Here is a 23,538-nt window from a genome sequence, read left to right on the forward strand (position 1 = left end):
CTAATCTAAGGACTTCCCATTGCTGTATTCTAGTTGATTAATAAATCCTGTTTTGAAAAGGCTACATAAAGTCACACCAGATATTTGCTGAAGTGCATCAACCTCCCAAAGGGGTAAAAATCTCTGAACAGCAGTCTGCTTCAGTTGGACTCACTGAGAAAAGCTCACAGTGAGGAACAGGTGTTCTGGAGCCTGGGAGGCTCAGTGCCGGAGGCACTGAGGCCATGTGGCCTACCTTATGGAAGAATGTGACTCCTTGGGAGGGTCTGGCACACTAAAGGGGTGCCCCTGGAGATGGTTTACAGGTTGGGGCATAGCAAATCCAGGATCATGCCCGCAATCTAGCATGCCCATAATAAGGTTTTCACCATCCTTCTAGATAAAGAAGTCTGGATGAAACTGGAGGCATGTCTGATGGGCAACATGAAGCACTCTCTCTTTAACCAAGATGGACACACTGCCTTCCTCAACTCTTCTACTTCCTGACAGCCCAAGAGAGAGGCACCTGGATTTCCATGCAGCTTCGCACAGCAATATCCATGAGCCATTAGGGCAGCCCACCACTGCACTTTTTTAGATTTAATTTGTACATTATTAGGTCCCAACCTTCCCTTTGAAGAATAAAAGAAATATTCCACTGACTTAGATATGCATAAATCTTTTTATAGCAAAGTAAATGTACCTTGATTCTTAATTGAATAAGTCTTACAAGTCTTTTTATTTTTATGTATCTAACCACATAGTCATGTAAATTTCACATAATTTGATTTAACGATGTACCTTACAATGACAAAAGCACAGCCCATAGGAAGTTCCTGATATTAATGTTGGATAGCATATGTAAACAGAGGGTAGATTTTAAAAGATATTTAAAAGGAAGTTGTCCATTCTTAAAAGCTAACAGCTTAATCCTACAAATATTACTGGGCACAGTGCTTACTACTCTGAGTAGCCCAGTGGAAGTCAATGGACGATATGTAGTGCTCAGCACTTCTGAAAATCAAGCTGCATATTTAGGTCCCTAAATATGGATTTAAGGAACTATCTTTAGGAATATATTTTTGAAAATCTTGCGCCAAACGTTTTTAGATCAAGGCAAGGCTGATGTCTGCCTTTTCTTACTCAGAGAATAACTGGATTTTTTTTTTAAAACCCTCATATTTCTATTTAGTGAAAAGCTATTTGTGTATACTGCTTTGGATGGTTTTCTCTTCTGGGACCTGACTGTTCTGAGACTTTCCTGCGTAACCACTCTAAACCCAGAGATGAAAGTAAGCTGGTACGGTATGGTATGGCGTACCAGTAAGAAGGTGGTCGCCAGTACACAGCCGACCAGACCAGCAGGGCCCCTGATGGTGGGGGGCAAAAGGGGCAGCTGCCCCGGGGCCCGATGATTTAAAAGGCCTGGGGCTCCCGGCCGCCGCCGTGGCTACCCCGGGGCTCCTGCGGCGATTTAAAGGGCCTGGGGCTTCCGGCCACCACTGCTGCTACTGCTACCATGCCAGCGGGCGGAGCCCTGGACTCTTTAAATCACCACCGAAGCCTCGTGCAGCACGGGCTGGGCAGTGCTGAAGAGCTGGCTGGGGGAGTCTGGCCTCAGCCCCGCCCCTTCTGGGGGCCCAGAGCCACCCCCCCACTTGCTGAGGACCCTGGCCACCCTGCGTACCGGTAAGTCTGTTAAGTTACTTTCACCCCTGTCTAAACCCCAAGGGATTACAAGCAGTTGCTTCTGGCCAGCCTTGAGCTAGGCAGGGAGTCACCTCCTCTGTCAGTGATATGCCTCAAAACAAACATTTTCCTTGTTTTTTTGTTTTTTAACCTATCTTTGGAGCTGCTGTGTGAGTGTTTCCCTGATCACATGATGTAACTCATTTAAGGCTGTACATTTCTTCATCTCTTGTTCAGTATAGAGGAAAAAGAAAATCAGCTTCACTTTTCAATCTCACAACTGCATTTTAACTGGGACACAACAAGGCTAGTATTAAGATTGAGTGAAGAATTGCATCTTCAGGTTCCTCCTTCTCATTAGTTATAGATATAGTTGCTCCCAAAGAAAATAAGGGCTTTGTCCAATGCCCATTGATGTTATTGAGTACTGGATTGGTCCTGAAAGCTGGGCATTCCCCCTATGAGCAAATTACACCACTGGAAATGACTTACCTTATAGTAGCTCAAACCTTAAAACCATTCCAGTTTTGACTCCATTTTCCCAGCGCTAATACTGCCACTTCCTGGCTGGTGCCATTTCATGAAGCAAATTCTCATACCTCTCCCTTAGAACTCAGGAAGTACATCGTTTCAGTGACCAGAAAAATTACCCACAGAACCATCAAAAAGATTTTGGAGTACATTTTCGGCATAGGAAGTCACGTACACAATGTCTGTTATCATAAATGGTAGTATAACCCAGTAGCAGTTGCAGTTAGAAGGTACGTTTTTAAAATGCTTTAAAAAGAAAAGAAAACTCTTAATCCCAGCAGCGAACATGGTAAATCTCATGCAGTGAATACTACTCCAGTTATGCTAGTCCTGTCTTCAGAGGGGAATTCTGCAAACAACATTATACCTGTATCCTGTGAGGGGCTGACACTGTAGCTGTCACTTTCCTTGTCTACTGATCCTGCAGCTCTGGGTGTTGGCAGCCTCCAATCTGTGGTGAGGGTGTGGGCTGATATAGTGGGATGGGGTCTGTTGAGAGTCCATTGACTAGCGTACCTGTTGCGAGCTGTGGGCCCAGTTTTTGCATTCCTTCTTGTAGTAGGGTCTGTGATTGACAAACAGAGATTGACCAACTTTGCCATTAAGTTCTTCATTAGTCAATGAAAAATCACCAGCAGAATAACTGAAATGAAGTGGTGACTGAGGTATTGTTAAAAACAAAAACTGACAAAAAGGAGTTAAGGATGAAAATGTGTTTCAGCGAAGTGCAGTGAGTACATCCCCAAATTAGGACATTTTCTTCACAGAAATTCTACATGTTTATACAATCACAAATGTTAAACAGTCTGGGAATGAACAGGTAAAGGGATTCAAACAGTTCCCTACTGCCATGTAACTCTACTTTACTCATTATCACTTCATATAAATCATAATAACTCCCTCCGACCCCAAATTTATAAAATATAAATGAAAAGATTACAAATGGCTAAGAGATTATATTATCACATTTCTTAATCTAGGGATCTTGGTTAATGCTAACATACAACAAGAGTACTTGTGGCACCTTAGAGACTAACAAATTTATTAGAGCATAAGCTTTCGTGGGCTACAACCCACTTCTTCGGATGCATCCGAAGAAGTGGGTTGTAGCCCACGAAAGCTTATGCTCTAATAAATTTGTTAGTCTCTAAGGTGCCACAAGTACTCCTGTTATTTTTGCGGATACAGACTAACACGGCTGCTACTCTGAAAGCTAACATACAACAGTATTACTCACTACCAAAACCCTATGTGTTTATTATTTATTTATTCGTTTACATTTGGGCTAGTATGTTATTGATCATGCATGCTAAAGGGCTGCTACCAGGTTGCTGAATACATGGCAAATCTTAAAATCCTCCAAATTCTGATGGTAAATTTATCCATAAAGATTCTTACAGTGTCTGAAAAAAATAAAATCACCCCAATTCTTCCTTAGAAATTAAAAAAAAAATCAACTATTTATGTAGGGCCTAAAATATTTTATACTTTGCTGCTCCAGAGACAATCCATCCATCCTTCCAAGGGAGTACAAGTAAGCTAACTGCCACAATTGACTGCTTAGGCTTTGTTGACATCATCAGTAGCACTGGTACAAAAACAAGGCTTGTTTTTTGTCAGATGTAGGTCCCTACCAAATTCACAGTCCATTTTCCTAAATTTCATGGTCATAGCATTTAACATTTTTTGAATTTCATGGTTTCAGATATTTAAATCTTAAATTTCACAGTGTTGTAACAAAATATAATCATGTAAAGCCCTTAAGACTCAGTGTTTCTCTAACTGGGGGTTCTGACCGACAAGGGGTTCGCAAACGATTGTGTGTGGGGGGTCACGGTATTGCCACCCTTCCTTCTGCGCTGTTTTCAGAGCTGGGTGGCTGGAGAGGTGCAACAGCTGGCCGGGTGCCCAGCTCTGAAGGCAGCACTGCCGTCATCAGCAGCACAGAAGTAAGGGTGTACTTTTGTATACGTTTATCTTATAGTATAGAGTAAAAGTACAGAAAAGACCAGATTTCATGTGGGACACCAGATTTAACGGTCTGTGATGCAATTTGCACGGGTATGAATTTGGTAGGGCCTTAATCATAAGCCAAAGGGAAAAGAAAAATCTTTAATTGGCAAATGGAAAGTGACTAAACCATCAGGGAAAGATTTTTCTTTTGAAGCTTCTATGGTGAGTAAAAGAATTAAACAGTGCTCTTTGACATTCAAATGGTAAGGCTGTTCTATCACTTAGGAGTGGGAGATTTGAACAGGAATGGGTTTAAGGATAAACCATCACTAGATACTGACTTGGACATTGTTTCTGAATCAACATTCCCTATGAAGCATTTACAGCGTGTTACTTCAAATGTGCAGGTTATTTATAAATACAAAATGGCCATGCCTGTTTGACCTTCTGTTCAGATCCTCCTCCAAAGCAAAACAAAAATACAAACTCAATGCCATCGATAAACACTGTATCACGCCTGCTCTTTAGAACAAGGACAATAGTTAGATGGCTAGTATCTAGCTATGAAAAGATAGCAGGTTAATGTTGGAAATTATTAAGAGACTAGATTGTAAATTTTCAATCTACCATGAGCAAGGCATGGTGCATAGCTGCACCACCTCAGAAGCAGACTGAAGAGGGCAGTAGAGGGGGGTGCTGGGAACTGTGAAATTACTACACCATTAGCAGATTTCTTCCTCCTCTGTGACAGCTGAGGTCTGCTGGATGGAGGGACAGAGCTTTGCCTCTGATCATTCCCCATTCCTGTCTGTCCACTGTTGCTGCTCTCCCCTAGTACTATGAATTGTGATATCAGTATTTGGATGGTCAGGAGTGGGGAGCAAAGCGGTTCCTTGTGCCTCCTTATTCTCCGGTGTTGCTTTGTAAGGGTAACTCACATCCTCTGCAGACGTGAAATCCAAGAGGCAGTGGGTGTGTGTGGAAGATGCCATCCACAAATTCCCCGTGTCTAACAGCTGCACTCTGCAATTAGACACTGGTGGCGGGCCTGTGCCAGTTGATTCGGGCTTGAGGGCTCGGGCTAAGGGGCTGTTTAATTGCAGTGTAGATGTTCAGGCTTGGGCTGCAACATAGTTCTTTGCCATTTAGCAGTGTTCCCAGAGCTGGGACATGAGTAGCTATTCCTTGACTGGCATTTGGTAGCTATACTGTTTAGAAGATCTCAGCTATCCCAGAATATCACTAATAAATAAACAATTGTCCATGTTTTCAGAACCTTTCATCCTGAAGGATCCCAAAGCCCTTTACAACCTATTGTGAAGTTTATACACAGTGCACCACTGAAACACAATCATCTCTAGCAGGAGAGGGCAGTACACAACACATAGCACAGCATTGGGCAGAGGACAAATTTTGGCCAAGGATATTGGAACTGCTCTTACAAAGAAAAATGCCAGTGGATCTTTGAAATCGATGCAAGTCATGTAGGACCCTCTGTTTTTTGAGGTATCAAAGTCATCCCGAAGACATGACCTAAATCTCCTGAATCTTATTTGAGTCCATTTCCCAGACTTAGTCTTAGAATATCTTGAAACATGCATGAACTTTAAAGGATCAAAGGTGAAATCATGGCCTTATTGAAGTCAGTGTAAGTTCTGCCATTGACTTCAATGGGGCCAAGATTTCACTCCAGACTGTGACTGTCCCAGTGCAGGTGAGCAGCATGGGTAAAAAAAGCAAGAAGCTTTCCTCCTTCTGTGCAACTATGCAGGTGCCAGCTATAATCCTAGACCTTATGCTCCCTGAATGCAAGGAACAGAAGAGTCTAATCACTAGACTTCCAAAAGGAGACAGAACAAATGGAATGAAAGCCCTAGCAGAGCCCAGTTGGATTGTGGACACTGCAACAGTTGTACCCAACTTTTGTCTTCTGAATAAAAGTTTAGATTTTGAACAACAATTGTGTTACAACTTAAAAAAGGATGATTAAACAGACTTTTTGCAATCACATATATGGAGTCTGATGGATGGATGGTCTCTGCATTGAGGGGGATTGGCAATCTCAGACTTCCAGCTTGTTTGGAGAATTGTTACTTTAACAAATCTGTTTAAATGCTAGTAGCTATTCCTGGGCCTCAGCACAAACAGCTGGGCTGTTCTTCCCTTGCAGCAGAGAAGGCTGACAATTGCATATCCTTGAGCCCCTCAAATTCATTTCGATGAGTCTGTTAAATTTGGGAAACACTACTCAAAATTCTAAGACCGGTCCTGCGCACAGTAGGGGTGCTGGAACAATTTGCATAGAGGGGGTGCAGCCATTGAACCAAACTGTAAACCCTGTATACGATAGAAACCACTTCAAGCCTGGGGGTGCGGCAGCATCCCCAGCATCCCTAGTTCCAGCACCTATGGTGCACAGTGTTACTTTCAAATATTCAAGGAATATATTTTACACGTTTCCCACCACACTTGCTGGGATGCATGTGAACCAGACTATTGGGCTTGATTAAAAGCCCATTTTAAGTAACAGTATTTCCATGGACTTCAATGGGCTTTGATTTGGAGGAGATAAGGGATGGAAAGTGTAAGTATTCTGGGGTGTTGTCCAGCCTCTAATCATCCCTAGGAAAGACAAGTACTTTTGGAGTGCAGGATCTTGCAGCATTAAAGATAGTTAGATTTTAAAACAATGCAGGGTTCTATTATATTGTTCATTCTCATAATCTTGATTCTTCAGTATAATAAACATCAATGACAGTATTTGATCTTTGTATTTCTATACATCCTAGGAATTGTTTATATACTTCAAGTATGCCACATTACACCATATTACTATCTAATAAGTATTCCTTAGATTTAATGAAACTTTTTCAATTATACCGATATGGAACACATTTATAACTGAGTTTAGGAAGAAGGTAGTGTAATAGTACATTTATTCATTTTGTTTAAATCATTGTAAGATGATCTCAGCATGGATATAGCTGGGAAAATTGATTTAATATAGTAACTAGAAATGTACATTTTCAAAAATGCAGTAATCAGAAAATGTATTTCTCATATCCTAGAACATTAGGAACAATCACAGTTAATTGAGAAATGAAATAAAGATTGATTGCTGAGAAATAAATATCTATTAGCTATGAAAATCCACTAAAAACATTTACTCAATAGAGTCTAGATGCTAAAATGCAGCATAAATTTCCTTTGAGGAATATTCAGGTCTGAATTACCTTAAATTACATCTACATTTTAACATGCAAAAGAAACTTTTACTGTATTAACCTTAATATGTACCACTTTTACAGTGGGTCCAATTGTAAAGAGACTATTTCCTGCTGCACAAAATAGTTTCCGCACTACATTCGAAATAAAGGAAACACCACAATAATATAAATACTGTGGTAATGATATCTGCTATAGGTAATATAGTCTCTTTTATACTCACTTGTTCCTGGCCGGGCATCAGAAACATCAACCAATGGTCCAGTAGCTTGTGAGACAGACTGGTAATGTACTGTATGAGTAACTGTCAATGACTTCTGTTTAGATGTCTCTCCAAAATCAGCATCAGTTAATAACACTGTTGATCTGTCATCTATAAGCAATAGAAAATGAATATTAAAATAATCACATTTTTGTTGATCCTTAAAAATAGTTTAAGTCCTCAAGTTTACACAAAACTAAAGAAATGAGTATTGCCTGTGGGCCTTCATTTGTGATATGATGACTTTAAGGGACACAGATAGGCTTTTTGTGTATCCTAAAATTTAGAAACTCTCTATTGCCTGTAACAATCTTTTGCCTCAAGTACTTGGACTTTTTCCATTTTGTAAACACTGGTCCCCCCAGGCCCTTCATGTTTGTCATTAGCGTAAGGGATTGTATCTGTGATGTCGAAAGGAGATTGAGAGCTCACTTGTGCTCTCTCTTCTGGCTCGCTTCGCCTCTGCAGCACCCGAACAAAAATATTGCAGCATTTGGGCCTTCATCCAGTCAAGTGCTTATGAACTTGCGTTAGCATTTGAACACTCTTGCAGAAGTTGGTGGGACAAATCTTGTGCTTACAGTTATGCACATGCATAAATGCTTTTGTGGTCTGGAGCCCCTGGGCCAAATCTTGCCTCTTCCTTATGTTGCAAAGTTCCTGCAGCAGAACTGACTCCATGTACAGCTGCATGGAGGCTTCTTCCTATCTGCACAGCAGGATTGGTGGAGTGGGGTAGGGGAGGGAATTAGACCTCAGGCCGAGTAGGGGAGAAAGAAACACTTGTGAATCCACTACTGCATGGATTCTCTTCAAAGAAACAGCAGAGGCCACTGCGGAGGATTCCTTCCGACTTTCCATACAGAATCTCCACCCCTCCCTGCACCAAGCCAGGCTACGTGGGGGAGCAGTTGGTCCTGTGGCAGCTAGTAGCTTTTTTCTTTACAATTGTGATCACAGTGCTGGTTTTTTTTTTAAAAAGAAGCTATACAGAATGCAGAGTATGATGCCCACTCAATCATACAAGTTTTAATAATAAGTCCCTTCCTGCCCCCACTATAATCAATGGTAAATCTTCCATTGACTTCACGCTTGCAGAACAACTACATTTGTATGCTTAGTGTTTACTTGGTCTCAGTCTCCAGATTTTATTTTTACATTATTACAGTCTTTTCCCTCTATTCTTAATAGCAATGAAAACCATGGGGAATTCCTGCTCTCATACAATGTATAGCTTTTTAATGCATTTCTAAAGGGACTGCCAGCAATGGTGTTTCTGTGAATTTACCCATCAGCTGTGGCTGATCCACTGCTTCTAACAATTGTTTTTTGTTTTGGTTTTTTTTTCAACTGACAAGAGAACATTAATGTGAACAATTCTGCACAGTAACATAACTGGCATTTTTTGCCCAAAAAAGGCCCTAAATAGAATGAACGTTATGAAACCAAATTATGCGGTCCCTGGCAAAAGAGGAGCTCTTAGTCCGGTCATGAATAAAACCTGCCAAAGCCTATGTGAAATCCTGTCAAAGTGCTGGCTTACTATTACTGCTTTGTGCACCACAGTCTATTACTGTGGCACCGATCACATTGCTGTAGTTAAGGAGCTAATGGCATTTCCATTATAAACCCCCTATTGCCCAACTAGTATAACTCAAGAGTGAAATCTCTTTCATAAAAGATTGCAGCACCAAAATGAACTTTGGAAACATAAAGCTGGAAACAAAAATGTCCATGTTGCAGGTGATGTGTGGATCTCATCTTCAAAGCAACCTTATAAACTGTGAAACAGAGAAAGGTCTGAATCCTCTGGTCCAGCCAAATCAAGCTAGCCTGGCCCAGGATGTGATGGGACAAAGTTAGCTCATTCTTCCCCAATTCTGGGACTGAGTAGGACCCTCAGAGCTAAGCTACATTATACCTGCTGACTCCACTATTTCCCTCCCCTCTGACCACATCCTAAATGTGACCACTACATATGCTCTATATCACTGGAGGATTCCTCTATACAAGTGGAATCCTCTGCTGACCACTTAATCATAGAATATCAGGGTTGGACAGGACCTCAGGAGACCATCTAGTCCAACCCCCTGCTCAAAGCAGAACCAATCCCCAGACAGATTTTTGCTCCAGATTCCTAAATAGCCCCCTCACGGAGGGAACTCACAACCCTGGGTTTAGCAGACCAATGCTCAAACCACTGAGCTATCTCTCCCCACTAACTTAAGCCAGCTTCAAGTTTGCTTTAGACTGCTTTTTGTCCAAAATGGTAAAAATCTGGCAACATCAGCTCCCTCTGTGAGAGCCCTGCTATTTTGTATAGCAAGACACTCATTAGATCAGTTGTTTTTGCGAGCTTTCAGCCATTTTGGGATGAACTCATAGGGAAATTGCTGTTTTTGTGAGATTTCAGATGCATCCCAGGCATAACATAAGTTATTTATGACTTTTGACCTGAAACCAGAATGACAGTGGTGATTCTGGTTCCAGGAGATTTGGTATCCAACCTTCTGAAATGTAAAAGATTTCAGCTTCAGGGTCCCAGTTTTAATGAATCTCAATTTTTTCCTTATTTATTCAATGTAGCAAAATACAGAATAACTTTTGCTATAGCTAGACAGATATATAATTAGGTAGTTTTATGTAGATTTGGTGGGAAACAATTTTCTAGACCTGCAAAATGTTAGAGATTTTTTTAATTTTTTCTTGTCCCAAATTTGGGGCAAAAAAAGAAATCTCAAACATAAGAATGGCCATGCTGGGTCAGACCAAAGGCCCAAATAGCCCATTATCCTGTCTTCCGACAGTGGCCAATGCCAGGTGCCCCAGAGGGAATGAACGAAACAGGTAATCATCAAGTGATCCATCCCCTACCGCTCACTGCCAGCTTCTGGCAAACAGAGGCTAGGGACACCATCCCTGCCCATCCTGGCTAATAGCCATTGATGGACCTATCCTCCATGAAGTAGTTCTTTTCATTTCACAAGCAGATAGTCTGAAAAAAATTTCAGATTGGGTCAATCAAAACATTTTATTTCAGTAATTTTGAAATGTTTTGTTTTAATTTCAACCTTTTAAAAATAACCTCTTTTATAATAAACAAATTACAATTTCAAAACAAAAAAATCATTTTAAAATGGAAAATTAAAGTTTTCATGTTGAAAATGTCAGAATGGAACACTTCACTTTTTGCTGCCCTACTCCACTTTAAATTTGCTAGGGTTCCTTAAAGCTCAAAATTATTCATATGTAGAAAAGGCTTCAATTCACTTTTCAACCGTGACAAATTATCTTGTAAATTAGGACCCTAGCCCTTTTTATGTGTAAAGGATGCAGTGCAAAGTCCACCAAAAACATGTATTATATAAAGCAACATAAGTGCATTGACATTTTACCAATGGTCTCCATTGTGTCCCTCTCTTCAATCAGAAGCTGAGCTCTGGGAATATCTATGTGCATCCTCAGCGTCTGCTGCTGCTTGTTAAGTGTATCTGAGGTCCTGGTGTTCTTACTAAGCACAAAAGAGAGACAAACATGAAAACGCCCCCCATATGAAAAGATACTTAAATATTTCCTTTTTAAGAATCCGTTCAACTTAAGCTAATAAAATTACCATAGTCACCAAAATTCTCATACATTTTATTTTCTTTCTTTGTACTTTGAAGCAAATAGGTGGTATTAATTTAAAGTATGTGGTAGGGAGATGAGAAAAAATAGGTGGGGGCAAGGGACTGAGTCTGCCATTATTCAGTGGCTTATCTATCAAAAGCCCTTATTAAATCTTTTCGATGCAGCTGTTCAATATTGAAACTGATGGAAACAGTTATAAAACTGCCATTTTTTTGCATTTCTAAGATTTGACTTATGAACCCTTCAGCTGACCAAACAGGTCAGTGGGAAGATGGTGTCTTATATAAATTTCTCGTATTAATTAATTTTCAGCAATGATTTAAATCCAGAATATCATAATAATTGGTAAGTTAAGAAATCAATCAAACATTCATTAGAAATTCCATTAATAATAATGAATTGCATAAGGAAAAGTGAAGACTTTAGTTCTGTTGACATTGCAGTAGTAAGAAATTATAAACATTGTTAGCATTCATGGATTAACTCCTTTCATTGGATTTGGTATTTTAGAACAGGACTATAAAACAATTATTGTATCCTCACACAAGCTATAACAATTTTAATGTCTGTGTACCAGAAAATTACTCTGAGAATGAGCCATCTACTAATAAGTAAATGAAAATGGGTAATAAAACTGAGCAGCATAATCATATGCAATACAGAAATTGTGGTAAAATCCTCCATATTACACTAAAATCCAAGGACCTATTCACCCCTTTCCATGGAAATGGTGAACGGAAGGAAGGAAGGAACTCTCCATACGGGCCCCCTTGTTTTCCATGAATCATTTTGTAAGAGGAATTTCCTCCCCTCACAAAATGGGCAGCAGTTATGCCTCTAAAACCAACAGATCCAATGGGACCACCAGAACTGAGCTAGGACATATCTGCCAGACTCTACTTTTCTAGTCTTTTCCCCACTCTATCTTAGGAATTATGGCCCCTATCAACAGTATTTAATGTGTTTATTCTCACAACAACCCTGTGAGGTTCATAGACTCTTCCTAGATTCTAAGATCTGAAGGGACCATTGTGATCATCTAGTCTGACCTCTTGTATGGCTATAGAACTTCCCCAAAATAATTCCTAAAGCAGCTCTTTTAGAAAAACACCCAATCTTGATTTTAAAATTGTCAGTGATGGACAATCCACCATGACCTCACCCCCAAGAAGCCTTCTTCACAAATGTCTCTCTTTCTCTCTCTATCAAAATTCTATCCTGGAGATGAGAAACCCTCTTATTAAAACTGATTTGTCTCCATGAATAGATGTTTTTTTCAAAGAATTGGCATTTTCCAACCAAAAAAAATTGTTGAAAAATTCCCAACCCACTCTAGTGACTGGGTCTTCAACGTTAGAAAATCCAGGCTATTAGCATCAAGGGATTATAACAGGAATTGGCAACCTTTGGCACGCGGCCCATCAGGGAAATCCTCTGGCAGGCTAGGACGGTTTGTTTACCTGCAGTGTCAGGAAGTTCGGCCAATTGCAGCTCCCACTGGCCATGATTCACCATTCCAGGCCAATGGGGGCTGTGGGAAGCGGTGTGGGCCAAGGGATGTGCTGGCCGCCGCTTCCCGCAGTCCCCATTGGACTGGAACGGCGAACCGTGGCCAGTGGGAGCTGCGATCGGCCAAACCTGCGGACGCTGCAGGTAAACAAACCATCCTGGCCTGCCAGCGGCTTTCCCTGATGGGCCGCGTGCCAAAGGTTGCCGATCCCTGGATTATAATCTCATAGATAAGGATTCCAGAGACTACTTCCCTAACAGGAAAAATATAATTTACTTACATTTTAATTACTCTGAAATGATAAAAAAAAGAGACTCTACTGATCATAAGCCTTAAATTTGTCTCAAGGTTGCTAATTAGCTCCCTAGACATTGTGATGGCATGTATATAACATACCTCATTTATTGACTATGGATAAATATTTTTGTTTGTTTGTTTTTTAAGCAAGTGAAATGCATGATGTGTTAAAGTTTGTTCAAAACTGATTAAAGAGATGAACATCATTCTGAATAATCGATCTAGACCAGGGGTCGACAACCTGTGGCACGCGTGCCAAAGACGGCACACGAGCCGATTTTTAATGGCACGCTGCTGCCTCCTGGGGTCCTGCTCAGCCCGCTGCCGAACAGCAGGCAGCAGCGTGCCATTAAAAATCCTGCCTGACCCAGCCCGCTCTTCTCCGCCCCCCGCTCTCTCTGGCGAGGGCAGGGGACAGAAGCAACCTTGCTCCTTCCGGCTGCTGCTGTACGGCAGGCTCTGCCGGCAGCCAAGCTTCCCCCTCCCCTGCCTCTTCCCCCAGCGTGCTGCGTGGAGCCCCGCCTCCTCTCCCTCCCTGCTGCCGATGGCCCTTGCGAGGGAGGGGGGAAGAGCAGCTCCAGCGCCCTCGCTGCTCAGACCAGTAAGGAGGCGGGGAAGGGGGGTAGGAGCGTAGCGTATCCCTCCAGCCCCCTGCCGTGAGCCGCTCAGGGCAGGAGGCTGGGAGCACCCCCTTGATCCCAGCCCTCTGCCCTGACCCCTGAACCCCCCTTGCACTCCAGCCCCCTGCATCCCCCCCACGACCCCATCCCTGATTCCTGCACCCTCCACACATACCCAGCCCCCTCCCACCCCATGCCCTGACTCCTGCACCCCCTCACACGCCCCCAGCCCTCTGCCCTAACCCCTGCACCCCCTTGCACCCCAACTCCCTGCATCTCCCCCACACTCCATGCCCTGACTCCTGCACCCCCTCACATGCCCCCAGCCCTCTGCCCTGATTCCTGCCCTCCCCACACATACCCAGCCCCTCCACACCCCCTGCCCTGATTCCTGCCCTCCCCACACATACCCAGCCCCCCCACACACCCTGCCCTGACTCCTGCACCCTCCACACATACCCAGCACCTCCACACCCCCTGCCCTGATTCCTGCCCTCCCCACACATACCCAGCCCCACCACACACCCTGCCCTGACTCTTGTACCCCCCACATCCCCACCCTGAGCACTAGGTTGGCAGCGGGCTGAGCGGGGCCGGCAGCTGGGACCCTGGCTGGCAGAAGCCAGCAGACGGAACCCCAGACCGGCAGCGGGCTGAGCCGCTCGGCCCGCTGATGGTCTGGGGTGCCGGCCCCGCTCAGCCCGCCGCCGGTCTGGGGTCCCAGCCCTCAGCCCCGCTCAGCCCCCTGCCAGTCTGGGGTTCTGGCTGCCGGCCCCTAGCCAGCTGGGGTCCCAGCCGCCGGTCCCGCTCAGCCCGCTGCCAACCTGGGGTTCTGGCTGCCAGCCTCTTGCCAGCCGGGGTTCCGGCCGCAGGCCCCACTCAGCCCGCTGCCGGCCTAGGTGAATGGAACCCCAGGCCCGCAGCAGGCTGAGCAGGCCGGCGGCTTAAGATCAGCATTTTAATTTAATTTTAAATGAAGCTTCTTAAACATTTTGAAAACCTTGTTTACTTTACATACAACAGTAGTTTAGTTATATTATATATAGACTTATAGAGAGAGACCTTCTAAAAAACGTTAAAATGTATTATCGGCACGCGAAACCTTAAATTAAAGCGAATAAATGAAGACTCGGCACACCACTTCTGAAAGGTTGCCGACCCCTGATCTAGGCATTAACCCCCCACTCAATTGAATGACTAAAAAAATATGTACATTCACAACAGGGTTGAATCTTACACACCCATTTATACACAAAGGGATTACATATGGCACTTATGTAAAACTAAGGTCATTTTGGATGCTTGGCCAACAGTCATGACTCTTCATTAATTTTTGGGGCTGAGGTCAGTAAGTAGGTTAATGCAAAAGAGGTATGGAAAACTATTCCTTTGTAAATGTGAAGGCTGGGTTAGAGATTTCAGGGGCAATGTATGTCTTATTCTATGCTCAAAATTAGAAACATGAGCCAGTTCCTTATGCTAATCAATGATGAACAGTTAAGAGGAATTTATCTGGAACTTGCTGCCAAAGGAAACATCACCAAGCTGAGCTCAAATACTAGTAACTGTTACTAATTTGAGGTGCGAGGGGCAAATCATACAACTTTCATTAAACTGTTAATAAGTGGGGCTTGCGTAGCTTCCCCAGGGATCTGACTTAAATACCCCAAACCAAGGCATTCAACACAAAGACTAAAGCACATTCCTTAACCCTTTTTATTCTTAAATGCACTCACAGGGGCACAAATATCCCCAAGGGAGATTTCTAGACTTTCTAGATTTGTATATGATACTAGGTTTTGGTATAATATAAAGAAATCCAATTCATAATGTACTAACACATTTAACATATGTGACTGTGGATTATTGGGGTTTTGCCTCCTTTGTCTAAAAAAGACCTAAATTTTCAAAAGTTAACCAGTCATTTTGGGAGCCTCAGTTTTTGGTTACCCAATCTGAGGTAACCCTTAAAGGGGCCTGATTTTTCAGAATGTGCTGTGCACACGCCCTCTGAAAAGCAGGCCGTCAGAAAGTGCCACAAGTTGAGCACCTTTTGAAACTGTCGTAAATCACTTTTGAAACTGTCACTTTTGAAACTGTCACTTTTGAAACTGTCCTCAATCACATATTTTTTTCAAAATGCCTATTTTGATAATTGTTTGCTGTTATTTATATCTTTAAAAGATATATATGCAGTAGATTTTTTTAAATCAAGCAACCGGGTTTTTAATGGGATGGGGGAAGGAATGACTATCAATACACACAAAAATTAAAGGTTGGCAGAAATGACTACAGATAAGTAACATGATAGCTGTACTAAAACATTTTGCCAATGCAACTTGATCTGATCTGCTATGTTAGTACTGGGTCTCTTTTGAGCAGAGGCTTGCCAAATATGCTGAACTACGTGGGTTTTTTGGGAGATGGAGAAACACCAAAGAATGACTCTATTGACATTATTTTTACTTGTCACTTACAGTCAGTGAGGGCTCCAATCCTGCAAACATGCACATATGTAATTGTACCCACACAAGCAATACTGCTGAAGTCAGTGGGACTCTACAGATATGTAAGTGTTTGCGGGATGGGGGTCTGTATTTGAATCTAGGTTAACTGATTAACCCTATGTATCACCAACACACCAGACAGAGACAGTTTAATAACTAAGGTGTGCCGTAAATTCAAATGAAATCTAAAACCTCAGAGATGGGGGAGTTTGAATTTTTGAAAATGATCCAAACTGGCAAATCATCAGATATCCTGGAGGTTTTTATTTTCTTAAAAATAAGTACGATTTTCAGTTAATATGAACCAAAATGATCCTATTTTCAAAAACCCACAATGGTTTCAAAGTTCAACATTTTTTCCAGACAAACCAATAAACACTGAAAATATGAAATTTCCATATTTGTAGGCTATTGTTGCAAGAAAAGTCATTTTGTTGTCATTTCACAAAAGAATTATAGTTCTGGATAGTGAAATGACTCAGAACAAAACAGCAAAATAATAAACTGTCCCCACTTTCAGAAAGCTCTACTTATAATCAGCTAGCAATGATATGTGTGTGTGTGTGTGTGTGTGTGTGTGTATGTATGTGTATTGTATTTTAAAATATGTGCTTCCAGGCATTTATTGCCTTCAATAAGATGATCTCTGAAGAGCAATTCCCTTTATGCATATTATGAAAACACTTCAGTGAACAGGCAAAATGTCCAAAGGGACCTAAACATGTTCTGTAATTTAATCCACTACCTCCAGGGGTTCTCAACCCTTTTTATATTGGGGTTCACATCTTAATAGAGATATTGTCTGATAGGTCACCTTTTTTGCCACTTATGTCTGTACTGATCACCTCTCTTTTCACTGATTGAATAAAATCCCTGAAGCAAGTTCAGCAACTGCTTAAATGCACATCCAATATTAGGAAAGTGTTCAATGCATCTTCAGCCTCTTCTAACATGATGTTATAGGGGGAAACAAAGAGGTGAATCAGCACCATGTGACTGGCCAGATTTCTGTGGAACTCTGCTTGTCTCTGGGACCATTAGAAATCACTGTCCTCATTCCTAAGAGACACTAAAATGGTGTGTTTGGCACATAGATACAAAGAATTCAGGAATGGAAGGTTTAATAATTAAGTTGTTCCCAGGAATGATTTTGAATATAATCCCTTGAACCAGAAACATTATTAAATTTGGAATTACTAAACATTATTCTTACCTCATAAGCATTTCAGCCAAACTCTTTGCATCTAGAAGAAAACAGGGCAAATATTAGTACCTGATAAGTAGCTAGTTAACACTTTAATGTTTGTGCCACAATGAAAGTTTTTTGGTAGATGGATTATTAAGGACTGGAAGATTCAGACCAGCCATTTATTAGAGATTATTCTCTTTCCTCAGATCAGCCATCAAGACATAATAGCCTCTAAAACTCCTTATTTTTGTTAAAACTGCATTTGACTATCATATATCTTTCTGACACACAGAGCATGTATAATTCTCCAGTGGCAGTGAAAATGCTCGGGAACATATTAAAGGCTTTATTGCAAACTGTTCGTCTTGACTTTGAAGAAAACTAAATTTAGAACAGAATAGAATTTAACTTGAAAAAGCTAAAGAAATTCAGTAGAAGAGAGAGACAACATAAAAACGAGAACAGCCCTAATAAAAGAATTAGCACTGTCCCTTCTTCAACACAATTAGCTTAAAAGAAATCAAGATGAGTTAAAGCAGTTCACAAAGTTTCAGGTACCTCTGAATAGGAGCAGGTCATGACATGAATGAACAATCCCCTACCTAGGCACCACCAAACCAAATCTGATTGCCTGGAGAATTGGCCAAGGAAGATCACAAAAGGGTGAGCTTGTTTGGTCACTATCAGGTATCCACACCATTCCATTAGCTATTATGCAGACCTACCCCTTTGTGTTCAGAGGGAGCCCTAAATACAAATCAGTAGGGAGCAGCTTATTCCCATAAGAGTCAGTCATTCAAAACTATCCCAGTGGGTGGACCCTTATTCCCTCACAACTTCAATAGGGCTCCAACCAGGAGTAAAGGTCCATTTGAGTGCATGTTTTTGTGTTTCAAGCCACTAGTTTTTAATTCTTATTTTAAAACTTTCCACGGTAATCCCCTAAGAACTAAGTCTCACACTGAGACTCTACCACCTTGAAGTTTCTTTTGTCATAATGGTTCGCTGTATCCTCAGCCTGACTTCTTTGAGGGACTACATCTTCCAGACAGCAGTTGGGAACTGGCAGCAAGGACAAAGCAGTTCTCATGGGAGACCAGGCCAATGGAGGAGGGCTGTTCAGACAGATAGGAAAATGGGGTGCGTTGGGTCTTGTTCCTCCCAGGAGTCCCAATCCAATCTGACATCCAGTATTCAGAAACTGTCCCACCTGCCTTTCACAAAAGTCCATGGTGGCTCTTTGAAATTAGCTAGCTCCCCAGTTAATATACATCTCAGAAAGAGGAAGCTTTTTATGTTATTTATTATGAATATTTATTTACAGGTTTTCCAATTTCCAATTTCTAAGATTATGGTTTTTTTCCTCCTAGAGATCCAAACTCAATTTGCCTCTGTAGCCTCCCTCCCTTCCCCTCCTCCTGCTCCTTTTATCTGTTTATTCATTTGCTACAGATTATCTAAATTTTAGATTGTAAACTGTCTGGGGCTGGGAGTGACTTTATGTTATTTGTTTGTAAATGTCTCCTACAATGGAGTGCTGATCCCTGCTTGGAACTGCATAGCAACAGAGAAATACCCTTTGCTGTTTATGTGCTCATTTGCTCCTTGAGGAGGGAAAATTATAGGCACGAGTCCCATCAACGGCCCCAGTGCAAAGCCAGCAGTTATTTCAGGAACAATTGTAATGCCCACCACCTCTGAGTATATCACAGTCCTGATCACTTCACAAACCTGTGCCATGACAACCCCCACAGCTAATTTGCCAACTCCAGACTGGCTAGCCAGGGACCTGTAGCAGATTGGGATAGCCAGCTTCCAGATGGCTATAGCAACTTGCATCTGGACTCATATATGACCTCCTCTACATGGGTGTCCTGGCACCTGATGGTTGGGGTAAACTGATCACCAGCCTCCAGAAACATCTGCTTCTTCATGCAAAAGTTCTGGAGCCACTGCAGATCATCCCAGGTCCGCATGATGATGTGATCTCACCAGTCTGTACTTATGGCCCTGCTCCAGAAGCACCAATCTACATATGAGGAGTCTACAGCTAAGGCATGAACAGCATCAGTTGGGTTGTAACCGGCATGTGAGTGTCCCTGTCTGAGAGGTGCCTTCGGCAGGCCAAAAACTGACATTGAAATGTCCACCGGCATCTCGCAGATGCTCTGCCTGATTCCTGAAATAGGACTGACAGCATGTGGTGGAGAAGTTCTTCCACTGGGTTAGAATCCATGCTGATGGCTCTGGCTCTTGGGGGTGTGCAGATACATAATGGCTCAGCTGGATATGTTGATGGGCAAAAATCATTCAAAACACTTCCAGCGTACTCCAGCTGGACAGACAGACAAGATCTCCCACATCCCACTATGAACCAAGCCTGAGAGTGGCTACAGCTGGCGAAAGTGCTAGGAACTCTCGGATATCATGGTCTATGCCCACCAAAGCTGAAGTTCTGACTCAGATCTGAGCAGGGAAGTATGGATACACTAGCGTGGTTGTGAAGCCCAGGTTTCAAATGCAATGTGGATGCTCAAGTGCAGGCTTGGAAACACTGAGTTTGCAGGCACAGGTCCCACAGACCCAAGCTTACAATGCTGTGTAGACATTCTCATAGGCACCACTGCAACTACTATTAAAATAAAGCCATTTCTGGGTATCATTATCAACAGAGAGAACGGATAAAAGGGAAACCTTTGAAGGCTGGTCGACTCAAAGTCTGTCTTTCAATGTTGCCTCTTCTATTTGTTTGCAAAACTAATATAATTATTTTTGTGGCATTTTAACAAAACAAAGACTGATGTGCATCCCCCCACATCCAAAACATGAAGTAATTTAAAAACTTGTGAGTCCAGAGATCACAAGCAATCCCAGAACAACAAAGCAGTGTGCAGGTGCAACAGAGGGAAAGAAATGTGATAAGAAAATAAATCTCAAGTTTCAAGCTTTTAAGGAGTTGTTCTATCAAATACTGGTCATGTGGAACCCTTAATTTACCTTTTTCTCCCTTGTCTCCTTGTTTGCAAATCTATCAGCATGTACAGGATACTGGCAGAATTTGTCTTTATCTTCTCCCTGCCTCTGCTGAAATCTTTTACATTCCTTAATCACCTCTGGGGTCTACTGCATGTATTGCAAGTTCTTCATACACGGTCTTTTTAAATGTCACATTTCTAAACTTCCAAAGATGTAGGATACAATGGGCAAACCATTCACATGTTCCAGGAGGCAGGAGCATATCACCACTAGCTTAATGCCTCACTCTTAATGGATTTTTATTCAACTTTGACTATAATGCAAAATGGGCTCTCTTTGCTTTTAAAATCCTACAGGGATTTGCAATACCCTACATCTTGACACCAGCCACCTTATCCATCTACGTTGGGTTTTATACCTCAGTCTGACTGAAGTAGCTGAATGTTTGTTCTCCCCTTCTGCTCATTCCATTCTTTCAGTTTTAACCTTCTCTTTCCCTATGCAAAGCAAGAGCAGATAGCGGGGGACGGAGAGGAGAGGGGGGTTTTTCACTTGAAATGCCCCATCTAATTTGAATCACTGTGCCACTGAGCCTCTCTCTCTCTCTTACATCAACGGATTTTGCTGTTAACAGTTGATTGACAATTTATACAAATGGTGCTACATAATAACAAGAACAATATTTTTAAAATTATAAACCAAACTAAGGGCCTGCTTCTGCTTCCAGCTGAAGTCGATGATGGTTTTACCATTGACTTTTAAGGACATGGCAAGGTCTTTATGTATAAAAGACAAGGGAAAATGAAGCCTATATTGCCTAGAAAATGCAGCCATTGATGCAAAGTAAGTTCTGATTTCTTGCAGCTCTCAATTGTGTTTCTTGGTGCTGACAAGTTACAGCAATATCTGGGATGATGGAGAGACCAGATCCAAATATTATCCACAACTCAGACTTAACAACGTTGCTGTGATACATAAAAACTCTCCTCTACCCTGCAGGAAGCTTTAAATCAGCAACTCATAGTTCCTACAGTGAGACTACAGATAGCTAGAATGCTGGTTGAAACCAAGGAAAAGTTTTTTCATTAAATGTTTGCTCCTTTTTTAAATTGCAGCCTGTCCGACTGGCTCTAGAAAGCAAATACACTGTGAATCACCTAGTGCCACTTGTCTGGAATAAATGCAATGCAGCATCAATATGCCCACGCATGTGTCCTTTTCCCTTGGTTTCAAGCAACCTCTTTCCAGATATTCTCAGCTGCTGCTCAGCTATATTGTGCTCCTCACTGTATCTGGAAAAAAAATGGAGTGAGTTTATGTTCTCATCACCACAAATATGTGGTAGGGTATTCATATGCTGATTTAGCTGGCCTTACAACATTTGTGTAAGGGAGCATCTCCTCACAATTTCACCCAGACTGCCAGAAGGAAACCTGCAGCCCTATGCAACGGTGCATAAAACGTTGAATGAGAAAATGCTGCAGTTTAACTGCAGGACCAATATTTAGCACAGCAACTACCCAAGTTGGTCCATTGCCTCAGACAACATAATACACAAGGGCTATATGTGCCTTCCATGCTCTGCTCAGAGCTTACATGTGCATGGCAGTGACTTACTGAATGAAAACTAATGTACCGAGACAACAGGAAGGGTTACTCATAAAGTCTGTGAATACTTTACACATTTGGTAAAAAACACCTGTGCCAATTGCAATAAGACAACAATATGTTCAAAACATTAACTGAAGCAGAAATTCACACTCATTGGCATGTTACCTGTACATGCTAGAAAGGCTTCTGGTGCATGACTACATCAGGATGTGAAAAATGGGAAATCGAGTTATATTTCTTAACCCATTAGGGTTGACTGGGGAAATCAGAACTGTACTGCAGTTTTAAATTGGGCTTTGCCATGTATCAGGTATCATTCTTTGCTGGTATCTCTTGCTTGGATTAAAGTGAGATGAAATTCAAAGCAAAGGAGATACTGTTTCGGTAACAGTGGGGGCTAGGTTAATAGCAGAAAAAGAGTGAAAGTCAGCAGTTTCCTTGGTTCTACTATATGTTGACCTCAGGTATCACTTGACCTCCTAGTGCCTCAGCCAATATGGCTGAAAAATTGGGTAAACAACTGGTTGAAAACCAAGTAGTGTCTCTGTACTGAGAGTTCTTGAATAAATAAATAAATTATACATCATGCGATATTGGAGGAAGACAATTTTTTAGCTGTCTCTACATTTTCAACCAATCAGTAAAATGCTTTAGAAGGAAGAGAATACTGGGTAGGTTGCTTAATTTGCCTGGGCAGAACTGAAGCCATAACCCCATTCTAGATCATAACCGTAACCCCAAATATAGATCATGGAAAGAATGCTCTTATGAAAAATGCACTGCAAGTGACATCAATCTATGAAAAAGATGTCAGGGCCATGGTGGTTAATCAGGTGAGCATGAACTCCCATTGTGGCACTGTGGCCAAAAGAGCTAATGAGATCCTGCGATGCACAAAGAAGGGAATCTCAAGTAGCAGTAGAGGGGTTATTTTACCTTTGCATTTGGCCCTAGTGCTACTGCTGCTGGAATAACGTGAACAGTTCTGGTGGAGGTTGATAAATTGGAGAGAGTTCAGAGAAGATGCACAAGAATGGTTAAACCATTAGAAAACTTGCCTTATAGTGCTAGACTCAAAGAGCTCAATCTATGTAGCTGAACAAAGAGAAGGTTAAGGGGTAGCTTGATTATAGTCTATAAGTATCTACATGGAGAACTAATATTATGAATGGGTTCTTCAAGCTACCAGAAAAAGGTACATCATTATCCAATGGCTGAAACTGGAAGCTAGACTGGAAATTTTTGACAGTGAGGGTAATTAAACGTTACAACAATTTACCAAGGTTTGTGGGGGATTCTCCATCCCTGGCAATTTTTAAATCAGGACTGGATGTTTTTCCAAAAGATCTACTCCAGGAATCATTTTGGGGATTTTCTATGTCCTGTGTTATACAGGAGGTCAGACACTAAATGATCACAGTGGTCCTGTCTCCCTCAGTTTGCACACCATGCAATAATGTTCACACATCCTAAAAATATTTTTAAAGCCTTTATGCAGAGAAAACAATTTCAGAATTATATTAAATGTAAATGTAAATAATGTCAGTGAAAAGTGAGTC

At 41.8% G+C, this 23,538-nt stretch overlaps 1 protein-coding gene across 1 annotated transcript in view; it reads right to left on the bottom strand.

Moving 5' to 3' along the window:
• The window catches only part of DSCAM (DS cell adhesion molecule), a 554,872-nt gene that overhangs the window by 26,853 nt on the left and 504,481 nt on the right, over positions 1–23,538 (bottom strand). The window contains exons 29-32 of the mRNA XM_065422504.1: positions 17,417–17,447; positions 11,035–11,150; positions 7,601–7,750; positions 2,567–2,764 (exon numbers count right to left, since the gene is read on the bottom strand). Coding sequence (XP_065278576.1) covers positions 2,567–2,764; positions 7,601–7,750; positions 11,035–11,150; positions 17,417–17,447 — 495 coding nt within the window. The remainder of the gene's footprint in view (positions 1–2,566; positions 2,765–7,600; positions 7,751–11,034; positions 11,151–17,416; positions 17,448–23,538) is intronic.

The sequence above is a fragment of the Emys orbicularis genome, chromosome 1 (assembly GCF_028017835.1).
Source record: "Emys orbicularis isolate rEmyOrb1 chromosome 1, rEmyOrb1.hap1, whole genome shotgun sequence".
Lineage (NCBI taxonomy): Eukaryota > Metazoa > Chordata > Testudines > Emydidae > Emys > Emys orbicularis.